Genomic DNA, 16,688 nt, shown 5'->3' with positions numbered 1-16,688 from the left:
GGATTGGCTGTGCAGGATGGTGGGGGTTTGAGCAAGCAATGTCAGTCTCCTAGGAAATGGCTATTTTTTTCCTTTGCTATTTTGGTCTAATTATTAATGTAGGATTTTGATACATGCAGTGCAGTAAACTGCAAATCTTCATATTGAATATTGAATATGGTTTAGACCAGGAGTCTCAAACTCAAATGAATATGGGGGCAGGCCGCATTCATACTTCCTAGAACTGTTGTTTACGTAACAAATGTTGATGTAACCAGAAATTAAAATTACAGCGGCATAAAAAAGAGAAAAGAAAAATATTTCCCTGGCAATTATTGAAACAGAAAGAGAATCTATAGAACAAAAAATGTATGCTTAAAATGTATTTAAGCGCCTTGGGGCAACCTTGTTGTGAAAGGCGCTATATAAAAATAAATTGAATTGAATTGTTGTAGCGTACGTGGGGCTTGTGCAGGAATAATCAAGACAACGCTCTTGATTGCACACACACTTTCTTTATTGATAGTACTCTGTCAGGTGGCAATCAGGCAACAAAGGCATACACACTACCTCAATTTGGGTTAACACACACAAGGGCTGTGAATAGGACACTAAGGCAGGTTTAGGGTGGTTACAAGACAAGGGACTAAACAGTAATTAACAATTAACTACTATTTACATTAAGTGCTATAGTGTCTATTATATAGTGGTCGGTCACCCAGCGGAACCCACAGACCATCCTCCGCTACAGTTCCCAGTCTGCACCGCTGCGCATGCATTATCCTGGTGCGCCTCCGCTTTGCCACCTGTTGAGGGCGCTACAGTATCCAATGACCAAAACGACGAATTTTACTGGTAATGTTTTGTTAGTCCAAGTGAGACCCCTGGTTTAGACAGTTGCGTGTGATCATGAGGGCTCTTTGGATATCTTGAAGGTTTCATAAATGTAAAGGAGATGAGAGGATGTAATGTCATTTTATAGGCCAGCATTACAGTGACATGTGAGTGTTTTGCAAGCAAATCTTGTTCTGTGTTTGCAGATAGTCAATGAAGCTGCAAAGTACCGGTACCGCTCTGGCAATCTGTTTGACTGTGGCAGCCTGACTATCCGAGCACCCTGGGGCTGTGTGGGGCACGGCTCGCTGTATCACTCTCAGAGCCCAGAGGCCTTCTTCGTACACTGTCCGGGACTAAAGGTACGTTTCACAATCAGGGGGGAATTAACTGATCATTAGAACTCCAAAATGGCACTTTGTTTGAAATGTTTTTTCAGTTTTATTGCCTTAATTTTTTCAATGTGAGACCTTTTATTTTCGTCGTGTGTTCTGTAGCCTGACTGGCCCTAACTCGGTCACCATGTTTTTTATGTGGGTATATTTGGTGTATGTGGGGTAGACATCTGGTTTCTGTGCTTGGCTGAGGAGTCAATGGTGTGGAGCTGCCATTTGTGGCATTATGACTGAACGCCTTTCAGTCAGAATCCCCCCAAAAAGGTTCTGGTTAGTGTTACTGTGTAAGGTGTCTGTGTACGTTAAGCCTAAGTTTGCTGTTTGGCTAGGAGCTTAAATTTGTCTTGTATTTTCATTTATTATATGATACAAGTCATTAGTAAGTAAGGGGAGAGACTACCTGTCTGCCTGGCACTGTGGCTAAGGATCTGCGCCTGTGGCTGGAAGGTTGCCGGTTCAAATCCCACAGCCGGCAGAGGAATCTTACTCCGTTGGGCCCCTGAGCAAGGCCCTTAGCCCCATCTGCTCCAGGGGCGCTGTACAATGGCTGACCCTGCGCTCTGACCCCAAGCTTCTCTCCCTGTCTGTGTCTCATGGAGAGCAAGCTGGGGTATGCGAAAAAGATGAAGTCCTAATGCAAGAAATTGTATTTGGCTAATAAAGGGATCTTAAATCTTAAATCTTAAGTATTACCTGATGAAGCTGGTATTAATGCAGTATAATAAAATTGTGAAGACCAAAGGGATTACTAAAGTGCACTGCCAGTGCCACCTGTACAAAGACATATTGAAAACAGTGTATGACATTGCAGAGACAGCTACTTCAGTGTCAGCTTTAGTATAGGTATTTTCGGACAAAGACATTTAATGTTGGATCATTTTGATCTATAAATGAATGAAAAAGTATACCTTTTGTGTGTTATTTGTTTTATTGGGTTCTCTTTGTCTGTATTTATGACTTAGATGAACATCTGATCACATTTATGCAGAAATTCAGAAAATTCTAAAGGGTTCACCAACTTTCTTGCACCACTGTACATATTGTATTGTCATAGATAAAGACTTCTGGTAGCTAAATGATTTTTATTATTGTTTGTTATTGGTTATTACACTGATTATTGGTGCATCGGCTGGAAAATACTTTATACATTCACAATTTTAGTGTTCACTGTTTCTTTTTTTTGTGCTCTGAAATTAAATTGTAGAGCCATGAGTAGCCAATCTTAGGAAATCCTCTGCTTCCATTCCCTTAGTCTTCAAAAGGCTGAAAAGGTATTTTGGGCTTTTTTGGTTAACCAACTTGAGTGACAAAGACATCCAGTTTATCCCTAGACACCCAAATGTGAATGAGTTGATTACTATGCTTTAACCTTATGCGTCTCGACAATGAATTGTAGCTCAACAATAGGCAACATTCTTCTATATTTATAGCACAGCCACATACTCTTGTATACTCTTGGTGGTTTGTACAGCCAAAAACAGTTTTTATAATTTGGTTGTCATGTTCTGTGTGCCCTGTGGTATATGTAAAAGATCTTTAGACATCTGTATCTGCTACCAGTCTGTTAAAAGTGAACATATTTTTTGAAAAATGTAAGAAGACTTTTTTAACAGCAGTGTTCTGTGAAATAAGACCTTTGATCAGCAAGCTTTCAAGTAAGAGCTTGAGGTGTTCTGTTCTTTTTACTGTACTAACTGTACAATTAGTGCAAATGACATTGGCAAACGTTCAGGGTTACTGTGTTAAAAACATAGATGTTATGGGAGTATTAGGAGAGTGAAGTGCCTTTCTGTGCGTATATACAGTCTGAATTCACATTGCTTTTATTTTTTAATTTCTTTTCTGCATAGTGTCCAAAAATTGAACATGCTGAATAAAGTCTGCATTTAATTACACATTTAAGTGGTACTTAATTTATCCTGCATCTGTCTCCTTTTAAACATAGTTGGTAATGGGACATAGGAGCATTGAGCTTAGTGAAGTGCTCCCACATTTTGTTTTGCGAAACAATAAATTATACAAAGCTTTGATTGAATCGGTGTCTGTGACTTATTCCTCTTGCCACATGTACATAGTTTGTGATAATTTATTAATTAGAGTGCTTACTCCAAAACTACAGATAGGAGATGCGTGATTTTAAGAGCTGTCAAATTTTTGCAAACAAAAGCAGCAATCTATTCCCCTAGTTTGTTAGTACTTTTCTTTACTCTGCTAATTAGGCCTGACACTGAAATGTGTAATTCTCATCCCCTTTGAGGGTTGGGAGCACCCTTGGCAGTATTTGTTCAGCCTTTACTGCTTGAAAGTCTCTGGCAAGCACTTTGCTGCTGGCTATCTAATATCTATGGCAAATAAGAGAATGCTCTTGAGTTCTTACACAGTCCCTTATATGTCTGATCTACTGTGGTTGTAAAATGCACCTTAAAAAATGGCTCATCCAAGTCTACAGCATGTAGAACTCACCCTTTGTGCACTTTGTCCACTGTGATATAAAGCAAAATGCATCTTGTATAGTAACACCTAACTACAAAGCCAAGGTAATTAATTGCTTTCTGGGGATTTGGTGTTGGGGTGACGAAGGGTTATTGTACTTTAATTTTGTTTGTTAAATAAATGTCAAAAAACAAATGTTCACATTAAATAGAATCAGCTTAGGAAGGGGATATGGTTAGAAATTAGCAGCACTTTTCACTTGCAGGTTTGTGATAGTTCTCTATCTCCAGTAGAGATTTCTATTTTTATAATGCAGAAGGTGGTTAATGTGATTTTGTGAACCTTCTTGAATTATTTGTGTCTGTGTGTTTGCCCTGTGGACTGGTGTCCCATCCAGAGTGTATCCTTCTGCCTGTTGCTTGTCTAGACAGGCTCCGGGTGCCCTGTGACCCTGAATTGAATGAAACCGTTAGAAAATGGATGGATAGATGGATTTTTATGTACTTCCACGTCCACTTCTTGGCAGGGATGCCATTGTGTTAAATGCCCTCCACTTGTATACTATTTGCCTAACAGTGGATTTATGGAGTTTGAATCTTTTTGAAATGGCTTTATAACTTTGTCCAGATTGATGAGCATCCACTACTTTTTTCCTCGGTTCTGCTGCTGTTTCCTTAGTTTGAGGCATGATGCTAGACTCGTAGGATGGGTAACTGACCTGCTTTCTTGCAATTATTTCTGTTTGCTCCTCCCTAACACATCATTTCAGATCTTCAGTTTCATTGGTTATCTCGGTTAATTGGTTAACACTCTGTCATTGACCCACCTGATCCTGCTTTAACTTGATGTAAGTCGTAGAACTAAGGGTTCACTTATTTTTGCACCTGCACAATTTCTGTATACTGCGTGTATTATTTTGCTGCATGGACATTTTCTTTCAAAACACTCAAATTGATGAATAATTATATTTTATTTAAATTAGGAAGTGACAAATTCTGATTGAATATGCATTTTATGGTTAAAAAAAATCTCCTATTATGTAATGGGTTCAAAAACTTTCAAGCACGACTGTACCTCTGTTTCAGAAACACACTGTAACATATATTAAATTGAAGGCTTGCAATATCTTGTAGAGACGTTAATATACTCTCTGCAGCAGAAAGTACTTTATCATGTCATCAAGTTCTAATTTACTCTACTTTTAACTCTGGAAAAGTGTTTAAAACAAGCACGTCTAAAATGTGATTGTTTACATTAGACGTTTGTAATTACAGGCGCCACAAGGTCTTCCACGTTGCTCCCTGTCATAAATAATTTCGGCAGCTTGCCATTCTGAAGCTGCTGGTCGCAGTTTTGAAGTTTCCCTTTGTGCTTTTGCGCCATGGATTCTTAATATCTGGCAGCTGGAATAAAGTCATTTCAACCACATGTGTGAAAGCAGTGAGAGTGCCAAAATACACCACAGAGGCAGGAAGTACACAGCAGAAATCAATATGGGCCCACTATACACTCACGAACTAGAACCTCTCTCTTGTATATAACTGTGAATCGCTGGTAATTTGTTTCTAAGATGAGGTGAATAAAGTATGTGAAGTACATCACAGAGACTCCTGCTGGATGGAATATAGTTTGACTCTTGCAGGTTTGTTTCTTTAGACACCAAACTTTAATAAGCAGAGTTAATAACTGTGCCCAATCAATGAAATCTCTCCGGCACACTAACCATGGTGTATTAATAATTTTAAATGCCATGCTAATAAATAATGTTCCTTCTATGAGAAATTGATTAAAAAAACCTGAAGGTTAAAGAACCATTACATACTGTATAGATGAAGTGAAAAATGAAGATCGGGTAGATTTCAATTTTCAGTCATGATGGATGGCCACGTTATAGAGCTTTCCCAGCTATCCACATTATAGCTTTCCAACAGAACTCTCCCTGTCCCTTTCTTTAGTTATTCTTGCCATCTGCTAAGAATAACTGCTGTTTCTTTCCCTGTTGATTAAACTGTTGGTATTGTACTTTAAATTCTCTTTCTGGGATGACTTTGGTAATCCATTGAATAGTAGTTAATAAAATATGGAGACTTAACAAATTTGCTACATTCCACATAGGTGATAATTAATCATATAAAACTTTTGTGGAAGAGGTGGTGGTATGTTTCCTGGTTAATCTACTGTAACGCTTAGCTGCAATTAAATATGGATTGCTTCAGTCTGCTTTGTTGCGCTGATTTCACTAACCAGTGTACTGTATGTTCCTTTTGATAGCAGATAAGTTGATTTTAGAACAACTGCTTTAGAAGCTTTACTTTGCTAAAACCATAACGTTTATGAGATCACGATAAAGGTTGCAAACAAGGACGGAATGACCCTTCCAGACTGTTTAGTTGTTTGTAGCCAATGATCTCATCTGACCTTTTCTTGAAGCGTCCCAAAGAGTCTGCTTCAACAGCCTGTCGTGCTAGTTTGTTCCAGGCACAGTGAATCTTTGTCTAAAGAAGTGGTTCCCCTTTTGAGTTGTGGTCCAAATTGGGAATATATCTATCATCAAACAGAGTAAAGATTTTCTTTAGATTATTAATTCTCTTCTTAAAAATATTTAATATACCGTTCTGTTATAGCGCTAATTTCCATAATTACGAATAATGATTGATTTTTATCTAGTTCTCTCCTGTTTTAGAAATACAGTGTAATGTATGTACTGATGAAATATTTGATTTTTTGAAGATTTTATGTACATTGTATAGAATAATGTATTTTATAAAAGCCATAAACTTAAAAAAATGATGATAAATAATGGAAAAGTTTTTCGGTACATCAAGACTCAGTGTAAAGAAGTGCCCCCTATTTTGAATCCTGCTCTAATTGCTGGAATAATGTTTTTATCAATACTGAAGCAATTGGGTTTTCCATTGGTGAACTGTGTCAGTTGTGTGGCTGTGAATATAAAGCCCTCATGATATCCTTCTCTCAGGGCTGCAGAGGTTAAGATCTTCAAGCCGGTCTCGGTATGAGATTCCTCTGGGACCAGGGAGTGTCAAGGGAACTCTCCTTCAGGACTGCTCTTCTTTTTGTATTGTGTATTTATGTCAGTGTTGATTTAAGTTATACAATTTTTTCCATAGTATTTTTGGCCTATTTAATCGATTCCCACAGATGTCCAGTAGAGGAAGTCAAAACGTAAATGATTTTCTTGGGTTCTTTTTGACGTGCCACTTATCTTATATTTTGAGTGCACATTTTTACCTTCATACAGTATGATGCTTTTTAATTGTCTGCACTAAAATTAATTTGGTGAAATGAGGGTTCTACTCAGTCCTACAAACTGCAGGGGATTTTTATACAGTACCTTGTAAAAATATTATTTCCTTCCAGTAATGTTCCATTTTGTTAAATTATGCATGATGTATACACTTAATTTAAAGTAAAATATTTTTATTCAAAACTTGAATTCCCAAATTGAGCAGAGGAGGCTCTGAAAGTGGAGGTACTAGAGGAGAGCTGGCAGTCTTTCACCCGTGTGTATGAGGGCTATAACAGGCTAGTATAACAGGAGGTGGAGCCGAATAATAATTTGAAGTCGAAACGTTGACACGAAAAGTGAAAAGCCATTCTATTTAAAATCAAAAATCAAGAAATAGGCAAGTACTGTATTGGAAAATCCAAAAAGAAAGGATGTACATAGAAGATGTGTGACTTTCTTATGGAGAAACCTCAATTGGATTAATCAGCAGTAGAGCCAAGTCCTCTTTACCGAGGAGTAATTTTGTGTTCATTGCCCTGATGGACATCTGCAAGTGTGTCACGGATGTGCAGAATAATGTGCTCATTGCTATGTGGAAGAGCCATATCGATAGAGAGGTCCATCAGTGTGATCTTCTGGACAGAAGTGTGTAGTTTTTTTTTAACAGATCTCCATTATTAGTTATTCACGGAAGGCTCACTACACAGCGATGCATTGATCAGATCCTCACTAGCTCCCTTTCCAGTGTATTCATCCACAACGCACGTCGTCATGCTGCTGTAACAGCTGCTTTCTCCAGGGATGACAATAGGACAGTTGAGCTGTGGTTGCCTTACTAACCTGCCATAAGTGCCAAAGAGAGTATTGTTGGCTGAGCTACAATAACATGACAATAATACATTTGTGAGTTTGTTGCAGTTATCAAATTGGTTTTTTTTAGTTATTATAAATACTTATCAATGGGATTAAATGAACTTTAAGTAACAATGTGTCCTTGTTTTTTGGACTTCCCAAATTCCTAATGAGCCATGAACAATGACTAATTATAGTGTTACCGAATTTGCAGCTCACTGAAAATAAATTATTTTGAAACTATCCTTTTATGCACCTAAAATATTTAGAAAGATTTTGCTAACTATAGTGTGACACAATGATGCAAGTTGGCAGTGTTTGTTTTTTTGTTTTCCCTCTCAGATTGTTATACCCAGAAGTCCTGTTCAAGCCAAGGGCCTTCTGCTGTCGTGCATAGCAGACAACAACCCCTGCATATTCTTTGAGCCGAAGATCCTCTACAGAGCTGCAGGTGAGCAAGTTACCGATCACTGTGGCAACTCTCAGACCCTTCAAAACCATTTTCAATAAACTTCAGTCCCACTCATCTAGGAGGACTCCATATCGTAAGGAATGCAAAGTAACTCTTTGTTCTGCCCATTAAGTGTGATTTTATTGGCTGCTTTACAATTTTCTCTGAAATTATTTTAACTTATCTTGTGGAATGTGCTCATAATAACATTCTTTATGATCACTGTGCTTAAAGTTTAATATTTGCTTTTATGTTTTCTTGTCCGATAAGGGAATAACCCAGATTTTCTCTTTCAAATCATTGTTAAACTTTAAAACACTTCAGCAGTAATTTGTTGTTGTTATTCTTTTCCTAATAAATAAGTGTTTATTATATATAAGTCGAGATGAAGACTCCAGAGTAATGTGTAACAGGGCCTACTGTATACAGTTAAGATATTCCATGTGATTTTATTTACTGTCACAGCATGTTTTCTTTCTGGAAAATCACAACATGTTAGTAATATAATAAATATTGTTACATTTGGCTTGCTTCGATTTTGGGCACTTGTACGTTTTGGATGTCATAGAAGTAATTTCTCTTTGGATTGTCTTTTTTTGGTTACTGGAATGTGGTTTCCTAGTATGGTGTTTTATGTTTGGCACAGCTGATTGTCAGTTAATCCCATTTTCAGTGGTAACATGTTTTTTGTTGGTGAAGATTTAAAGATGACAAGCAACAGATGGGGGATTAATGCTGTGAAGGTGCTCATGTACACTTAACCCCTCGGGTAGCCTGGAGTTCTCTTTTATCAGGATATCAGTTTTAGTAAAGGAAGGAGGCTACCGATGGTGATCTCCGCATGGCTCGTCTACGTTTCAGCAGTTAGATCAAGAAGAAATCAAAATTGCAAAGAAAATGTAAACGTGCAGCATCCATCTGGGTGACATGACAGCCATTATATGCTAGAAACTCCACTACATAGCAGATCAAGTTGAAGGTGAGAAATTAATTTCACCAGTTGAATTAAGAGGAAAATTTAAGTAAGGTTTATTATTCACACAGGAAATGGAATTTAGCTAAGACATGGGGTTTTTACATCTGATCTTTTGAGCAGTACCATGAGATCTTTAATGACCAAGTAGTCTGGTCCTTAACATCTCCTCAGGATAATGGCTTAGAGTTTCTTGGCCAATTCAGAATTCTGATCGAGCCTTTCCCCTGTCAGCTGCTGTTTCAGAGCCCCATTTTCCAAGTCTTTGTCCTTGTCACTGGTGTTTGACTTAATCAGCTCTTCCAGACAGCTCTTTATCATTGGGCTTGGTGTTGTGGAATTGAGTATTTCTGTTATCTCCATTGCCTGAAGGTATTCAAAAACTGTCCTTCTAACAACAACTCAGCACTGTGATTTCTTCCTCATGTTGCTTTCCGTAGAAGCCAAAAAAGTCATCCATGGTCTTTTGCCAGATGTTTTGCAAACATACATGAATGGTAGAAGGCTCTATTTCTTCCAGAGACCTTTTATACTGTATATTTGTAATACATTCTGGGTGTGGTGTTATGCTTCTAGAACTGGTTCATAGTGAGACTTGCATCACTGTCTATAGCATGTGGGATGCACAAATAGTTTTGCAAGTCTTATAAACTTTAAAACCTGCAATGACTCCTTGATCAAGGTGCTGGGACAATGGATTTGGATGAATACCTTGGAAACGTTCAACCGGAGCCTTATGTAGCATCAGTAGGACCTTAATGCCATGTAGTGTTCCACTTCATGTACTAAACAACGATGAAGACCAGTCTGCAAAAAGTACAGACATGACCCCCATACAGAGGCGAGACCTCCAGAACACTGGTAACTGCTTTTTATCTTTTCACTTGACCCCTTGTGTGTTCTGGCCTCTGTGAAGAAGCACTGGCTCAGTTGGTCTTTTGCAGCCTTGAACCCTGGAGCACCAGTTTGCTAAATAAACCAGTCTCACCTGAGTTAAATAAATTATTCTTAGGTATAAGCCTCGTTGCTGCTTGGTGGTCTTTAGGTGGAGCTTCAGCAAACAGTTAAACCTTGTTCAGCCCTTTTGAAATTCTCTAGGACTCTGTTAGAAATTATGAAACTGAGTTCCTTGGCTACACTGTTATTCACAGATGCTATCCCAGTTTAGGTGGTCTTAAGGGCTCTTACCTTTTCTGTGAATCGCTGCCCCCTCCAGTTGGAGCCATTTTCTATGTTTGGTCCTCAGTTCACCGTCTCACTCCATCTTTAGCATGGCAGTATCCTGAGGAAGGAACAATGTTGCTGCATCACTAGCTTCTGCTGCGTTTCTTTGCAAAGTATGCATGGTCAACTGATTACGTCCATGACCCACGGAGGATGAGCCTTCACCCTTACCAAACCTGTCTAAATTTACCACCTTGAGTTCTGAAGTCAACACTTTTTTCCTGCTTCTTCACCTGTGACGTCCCTTTTTCATGTCATGTCAAATGCTTATTAAGGGCAGCGGTGTTTACGAGACAGTGTCTGATCCCGCACTGAGAGCTGTAAGGTGGAAGGCGGTCGGAAGTTAAGTTTATATGCATTTGCACATCTAGAGGATCACGGTAAATTGCCCGTTTATCTTTCAGACCCAAAAAAAGATAGTGTAATTTAAGGCTTGTCTTCTCCAAGGGTTCTGTATGACTCGATTGATGTAAAACCTCCCATGGGTCTTGTAATAAAAGTTTACATTAAATGCATAAAGAGCAAGTGGTCACTATTGCGGAGTGAGAGTAATGTCCATTTAACACTTCTGACTGGCTTTTCTTTTCGTGCATGTGAATTCTGCAGATTATTTTAAGATTTTTCATTTATTATTACAATTATGTGGCGAGTACCCTGTTGTGCAGTAATGTCAGGGAAGTGTCCCAAGTCTTTTTATTAGTTACTGAGTGTTTTGTTTTGTTTTAAATTACTGAACATCACTGTGGTAGGGCGATGGGATGTAAAGTATAAACCAAAGTGTAAATCGTTCTAATTTACTGTACTGTATGTTCTAAGTGTGTATTATATTTGGTACATTGTTTCATTTCTCTCCCGCTGTATTAATGGGCGATGTTTCTTCTCTTTTTCTACCTCATGGACTGCTTGCTGCTGCTACATTCTTTCTCTAGATCTCCACTCACCTGCATGATTATTCAAATTCAATGAGCTTTATTGGCATGACCAATGAATTAGAGTTGCCAGACAAGATACAATTACCACAACATTTACAGTACTAACACATTATTGGCCAGTTACATACATCACATACAACATATAATGTTATTGAGAGACAGGCTCACTGTTCCTCAGGCTGTGTTAGGAGATCATATATTGAGCTGCAGTTCTTTTGAGTTTCCTCCCCCAGTAAGATTGGAAGCTGTTTTGACTGGCAATTGTGGGAATTCTGGGCTTAGATTTGCTATTTTAGGGACGAATGTTTGTCTAATTCCAGAGTATTTCTCACAGTGTGGCATCTCTCTCTGCTTCTCCCTGCTGGCAGTAGAAGCACAGCCTGTCCTCACTGGGCAGTCAGGTCTAGCTCTGTGTGTTTATGTCCAGGCTGTGGTCACTGAGCCAGTCCTTTGTCAGGGTCTGTTTTTTCTTTGCTGTCTCTTACACTGGTTAAATACTCAGCTAGTGTGTGTTGCCTCTTTTATGGTCCTGTAGCATTCTAGTTTGTGTTGTGTTTGTGTGTGTCCCACCTGTTAACCATTAAAGGGCAATAAACCCTGATAAACCTGCAGTTCAGTCTTTGCTCACTCACACAGTAAAGAAAAATAAGGAAGAATCTCTGCAATATGAGAATGGTAATTCATGGTAATAAATGTTAATGAATGGTAATGGCCAAAAAAGAGGTGCTTCTGACTTATGTAAAATTGTGGTATGCAGATGTATTACTCCTGTCTTAACTCTAAATTGGATATTAACACTAGTTAAAATACAGTAAAAATAAAAAGCAACAAAATTGGCAATTTTCTAATTGCAGTTAGTTTTTACTTTTTAACATTTCCCTTTGATACTGTTTTTTCTCTGCCTTTCTGTAACGTGCCGTTTTCTTCGAAGTATGTCAGATCATTGGGCATATCTGCCTCCAGTGACCAGCACTGGCAGGCCAGCTAGTTCCTGTAGACCAGAAGACCATTTTAGTACTTACTAATGTCCTAAAGCCTAGGTCAATCTGGAACCTCTGTGCCCAGTATTTTAAGAATTTAAACGTATTCCATCTTTTTCACAACATTGTAAATGTGTTACAAGACAGTGTGTCTTGTGAATGACTACTAACAATGTTGAGACAGTTATGTTGCGGAAGCAGCAGTGTATACATATTCTAATGGTGCAGCAGCAGTGAGCGAAGTGGAGCCCAGGTCAATTGAGACTGTGAGAGAAAGCTCTACGTGCTGCTGCCTTGGTTATTGAGTTGTGTAGAAGGGTCAGATGGCCAACAGGAGCACTGCCTACATTTTAGAACTTGAATCTGCAGTATTCAGCTTCCATTTCTCTATGTACTATTTGGAAGCAGACCATATTTAACTCAAATGTAATGTTGAGCCAAACGCCTAAATGTATATAAACCCTAATGTGAAGTAGCTTGTATCCTGTCTTGCAGATGATCACAGGAATGTGATGACACAATGAGATACAGTATTAAAACATAATGGTTGTAGTGTTTATAGGTGACAGTCAGAGAAGGAGGAAAAGGCTAATTTGGGAAAAATCTGTATCATGTCTGCTTTTATACTTCACTTTTGACTGGCACTATAGCAACTGATGACACAACACATGTGTTTCATTTGCTGAATATAACAGTTCCACTGAATTTGGGAGCACAGGAAATTGATTTATTTGTACACCAGAATTATAAAAGCATAGATTCAAACACTTATTTTTGAAGCCTAGAAAAACTTTACATAAAGGCTTCAGAATGCTGTTGACTATTGGATATGAGTTTGTTTTTGTGTTATTGAGTACTTTTTTGAAAGAGGACATCAGTTTATGAGGTTTCCAAACATTAAGTATAACTGGGTTGTTTTACATTAACTATTTTTTTCTCAGAAATAATCATTTCTTAATGTCAAATAAAAATCATTCTTCTTTTTGGTGTTGAGTTTTTAATTGTTTATGTCCATCTCATAAAATTATTTTCGTGTTTTACTGGTGAGAGGTAATTAAATAAATAATTAAAATATATGTTTTGTTGCGTTATTGCCAGTCAAATTCTAATTTGGTGTTAATGTGTCATGGTATGTGAATCTGATCTTTTAGGTTATCAGATACTGTAGCTTTACCTAGTCTATCGTGATAAAATATCAATTTTGGGTCTTTTACTCCAGTAGCTATATGTTATTGTGTTATGTACAGCCAGCAGCTATATCATCCTGTACTGCGCAAGTGACAACCAGCTGAAGCTCAGCAGGTGTGAGCCTGGTCAGTACCTGGATGGTAGACTCCTGGGAAAAACTGAGGTTGCTGCTGGAAGAGGTGTTAGTGGGGCCAGCAGGGGGCGCTCACCCTGTGTTTTTTGTGGGTCCTAATACCCCAGTATAGTGGCGGGAACACTATATTGTGAAAAAGTGCCATCCTTCAGATGAGGTTTAAAACAGAGATCCTGACTCTCTGTGGTCATTAAAAATCCCAAGGTGTTTCTCGAAAAGAGTAGGGGTGTTACGCCTGTGTCCTGCCCAAATTCCCCAATGGCCTTTACCAACGATGGCCTCCTAATAATTCCCATGTATGAACTGGCTTCATCACTCTGATCTCCTCCCCACTGAGAGCTGGTGTGTGGTGAGCGTACTGGTTCACTATGGCTGCCATTAGTCCAAATAGCATGCGATCGCAGTTTTTGATGGAAAATCTCATGCATAAGAGTTTGGGACTCAAGAGCTACGTTAATATTTGACGCAGAAAAAAAACGCAAAAAAAACTGGTTCCTCACAACTGAATCATTGAGTGACAGACAAATACTGTGCCCCTTCATCTCTTGCAAAAGATGATGAGAATCACCATTTGTAAAGAATAATTAGGGAAGTGGAAGTCACTTAATTTTCTAAATAAAAAAAAGAGTGTAAAGTAATGAGCAGTGCGCCAATGGCAAAAAGAACACGATGGCTTGATGCACACAGAAAGTAGCAAACAGCAACGTTTCACGCACAAAGATTCATTTTATTTACTTTGAATTATTCTGAGCTATCATTTTTGTGAACAGTGCACTTTCAGAATATTGCACTATCAGAAATATTCATGTTTACGGTTTAGTTACTGTGTAGTTGTGATCATTCTTTTCATCCCATGACAAGCAACTACCACAAACCTCAGACCTCTGTTAACACTTCGGCTCCGTGCCACATCGCACTGAGCTGTGCAACTTTCTGCCATCTGAGGGAGGTTACCACCTGGTCTAAACCTTTTCCTGATATTGAAGCATTGGTGAAGCATGTCATTTAAGAAAGTTACAAATGATATGTTTATTGAATTAATGAACCAATTGTTTCTTTTACCTGGTAGAGCATTATTTCAAAGTAACTAAAACTAGTAGAAGAGATAGTAGTAATATGTTCTCTATAAATTTATGTGACCAATTTTTTGGGGGAATGCTTATGGGATACACAACTGATGGTTGTAAATGTTGGAGTTTGTAATGGATTGTGTGCATATATTTTTGACTGATTAATCAGTGTGATTCCTAGGGGCCCTAGTGTTTTGCTAAGCTAGATTCTTTTGTTTTATTAAAGTTGACAGCTTGGGACTAAGCCAAAAGCTATTGCGATTTGTGACTCCGAACTTCAGAATTGGAACTTGATGAAAACGTTGCCAAAACAATCTTTGAAAAAGTTCCAAGCATCTATGAGTGAAAGGATAAGGGAAATTGTTTAGAGTTTATTAAAGACAGATTAGATGGAAAAAGAGGTGTTTATTCACAATTTTAATCTCTTCTTTTAGACACTGTTCCTTTTAAAATGATTAAGTGTCATGCAAAGTTTGCTGCCATCTGAGCTTGCAATCATGTCACTTTCAAATAGGAGTTTATATATAGAATTTTCGCAATTCTCCACACTTTCACAACTCCAAACTGACAAAATAACAATGCTTAAGTATGTAAACATATTAGATTTCTAGAGAACATGAGTAGATTCCCAAGTGCAGTTTGAAGAAACAGCCATAGCTGTAGGAAATGCTCAATAATTTTGAAGTCTAAATGTCAAATTTACCTACTTGATTTGGGTATTGAGCAAATTGAAAAAGCAAAGAAATTGATGTGTTCAAGCTAAATTAATAACATATCATTTAACCACAAACAATAATTTCCACATGAGAGTTAGTACATTAAATAAATAGTGGTGGCCTGTACTGTAGATTAAAATGTTTTTTCTTGCCATTGGTAGATGAGAAAATCTAATTGTATTACTTTTTAAAGTTTTTTTTACAGTCACAAGTAAAAAACACTCGTAAATTTGTAGTGAAAAAGGGGTGTCAATGGCAATGTTCCTTTAATGACATTGATAATGATTTGAATTGCTGTGTATTGATAGAAAAATAGTCTAATTTGTTTAATATCATTGGGAATGTACAGACATTTAATATCTGGAAAGTATATGCTAAATAGAAATAATTGAAATAAATAACTATTGAACCACAGGTTTTATTGCATTGCAAAAAATAAAGAAATAAAGATAGAGCAATATCTGCTGCTGACACAATGCTAACATAGCTCTGTTTAATGTTTTCACTAACAATGCATGACTGTTCACTGCTTAATGCGGTATTTTTTAATACGATTAGAATGCCTAAGCACCATTTTAACTTGATTCTAATGTGCATTTATAAACTAGAATAATTCACTGTATTTCTTTAGGTCAAATCTGAAGTGTAAGATTTTAGCAGTTCAATGTTATGTGACTGCTTTGCATGGCCTGTTATGACAGATTAAGTTATGGGGAACCATGTTCTGACCCAGAGACTGGGCTGGGAGTGTCTTCTCACATTTCAATCATTTGGTTTTTACTCTTTATGTTTTTTGCCTTGTTCAGTAAATGCCTGTTCTTACTCCTGGTAATTACATGGCATCCTCTTGTTCCCTCAAGATAACGAACACAGAGACTGCAAGCCCAGCTCAAGCAAACGTTTACAGTAGTAAAAAACACGCGCCGCGTTATTTCCATCTGCCTGTTTTTTTAGTTAACAAAATCATATTTTTTTTAATGCACAGGCATCCCACTGCTCACTTTGTCACCTCAAAGTGGAAATGCTCCCGTGTGGGCAATATCGCTTGGCGAATCCCAGTTACATTCTGCTCATCACATAGTCCAGACTCGGAAGTGGTGATATATGGGCTTATGTACTACACTTCGCACGGTATGCATTAAAAATATTAATTCAATATATATCATTTGTTCGTGTGAAGAGGAAGTCATAATTTACTCATAGGTTGCTCAGAATTTGTTAATCACTGTTTTCTATGCTACTGCCAATAAGTAATTGCGTTGATCATTTTAAAGCCAAGGC

At 37.9% G+C, this 16,688-nt stretch overlaps 1 protein-coding gene across 1 annotated transcript in view; it reads left to right on the top strand.

Annotated features, from left to right (window-relative positions):
• The window catches only part of bckdhb (branched chain keto acid dehydrogenase E1 subunit beta), a 117,517-nt gene that overhangs the window by 21,349 nt on the left and 79,480 nt on the right, over positions 1-16,688 (top strand). The window contains exons 5-6 of the mRNA XM_088934267.1: positions 1,020-1,175; positions 8,083-8,191. Of these exons, the coding sequence (XP_088790393.1) occupies positions 1,020-1,175; positions 8,083-8,191 (265 nt within the window). The remainder of the gene's footprint in view (positions 1-1,019; positions 1,176-8,082; positions 8,192-16,688) is intronic.

Source organism: Atractosteus spatula, chromosome 2 (assembly GCF_055471065.1).
Source record: "Atractosteus spatula isolate fAtrSpa1 chromosome 2, fAtrSpa1.hap1, whole genome shotgun sequence".
Taxonomy (NCBI): Eukaryota; Metazoa; Chordata; class Actinopteri; order Semionotiformes; family Lepisosteidae; genus Atractosteus; species Atractosteus spatula.
This window is presented reverse-complemented; position numbering and strand designations above follow the sequence as displayed.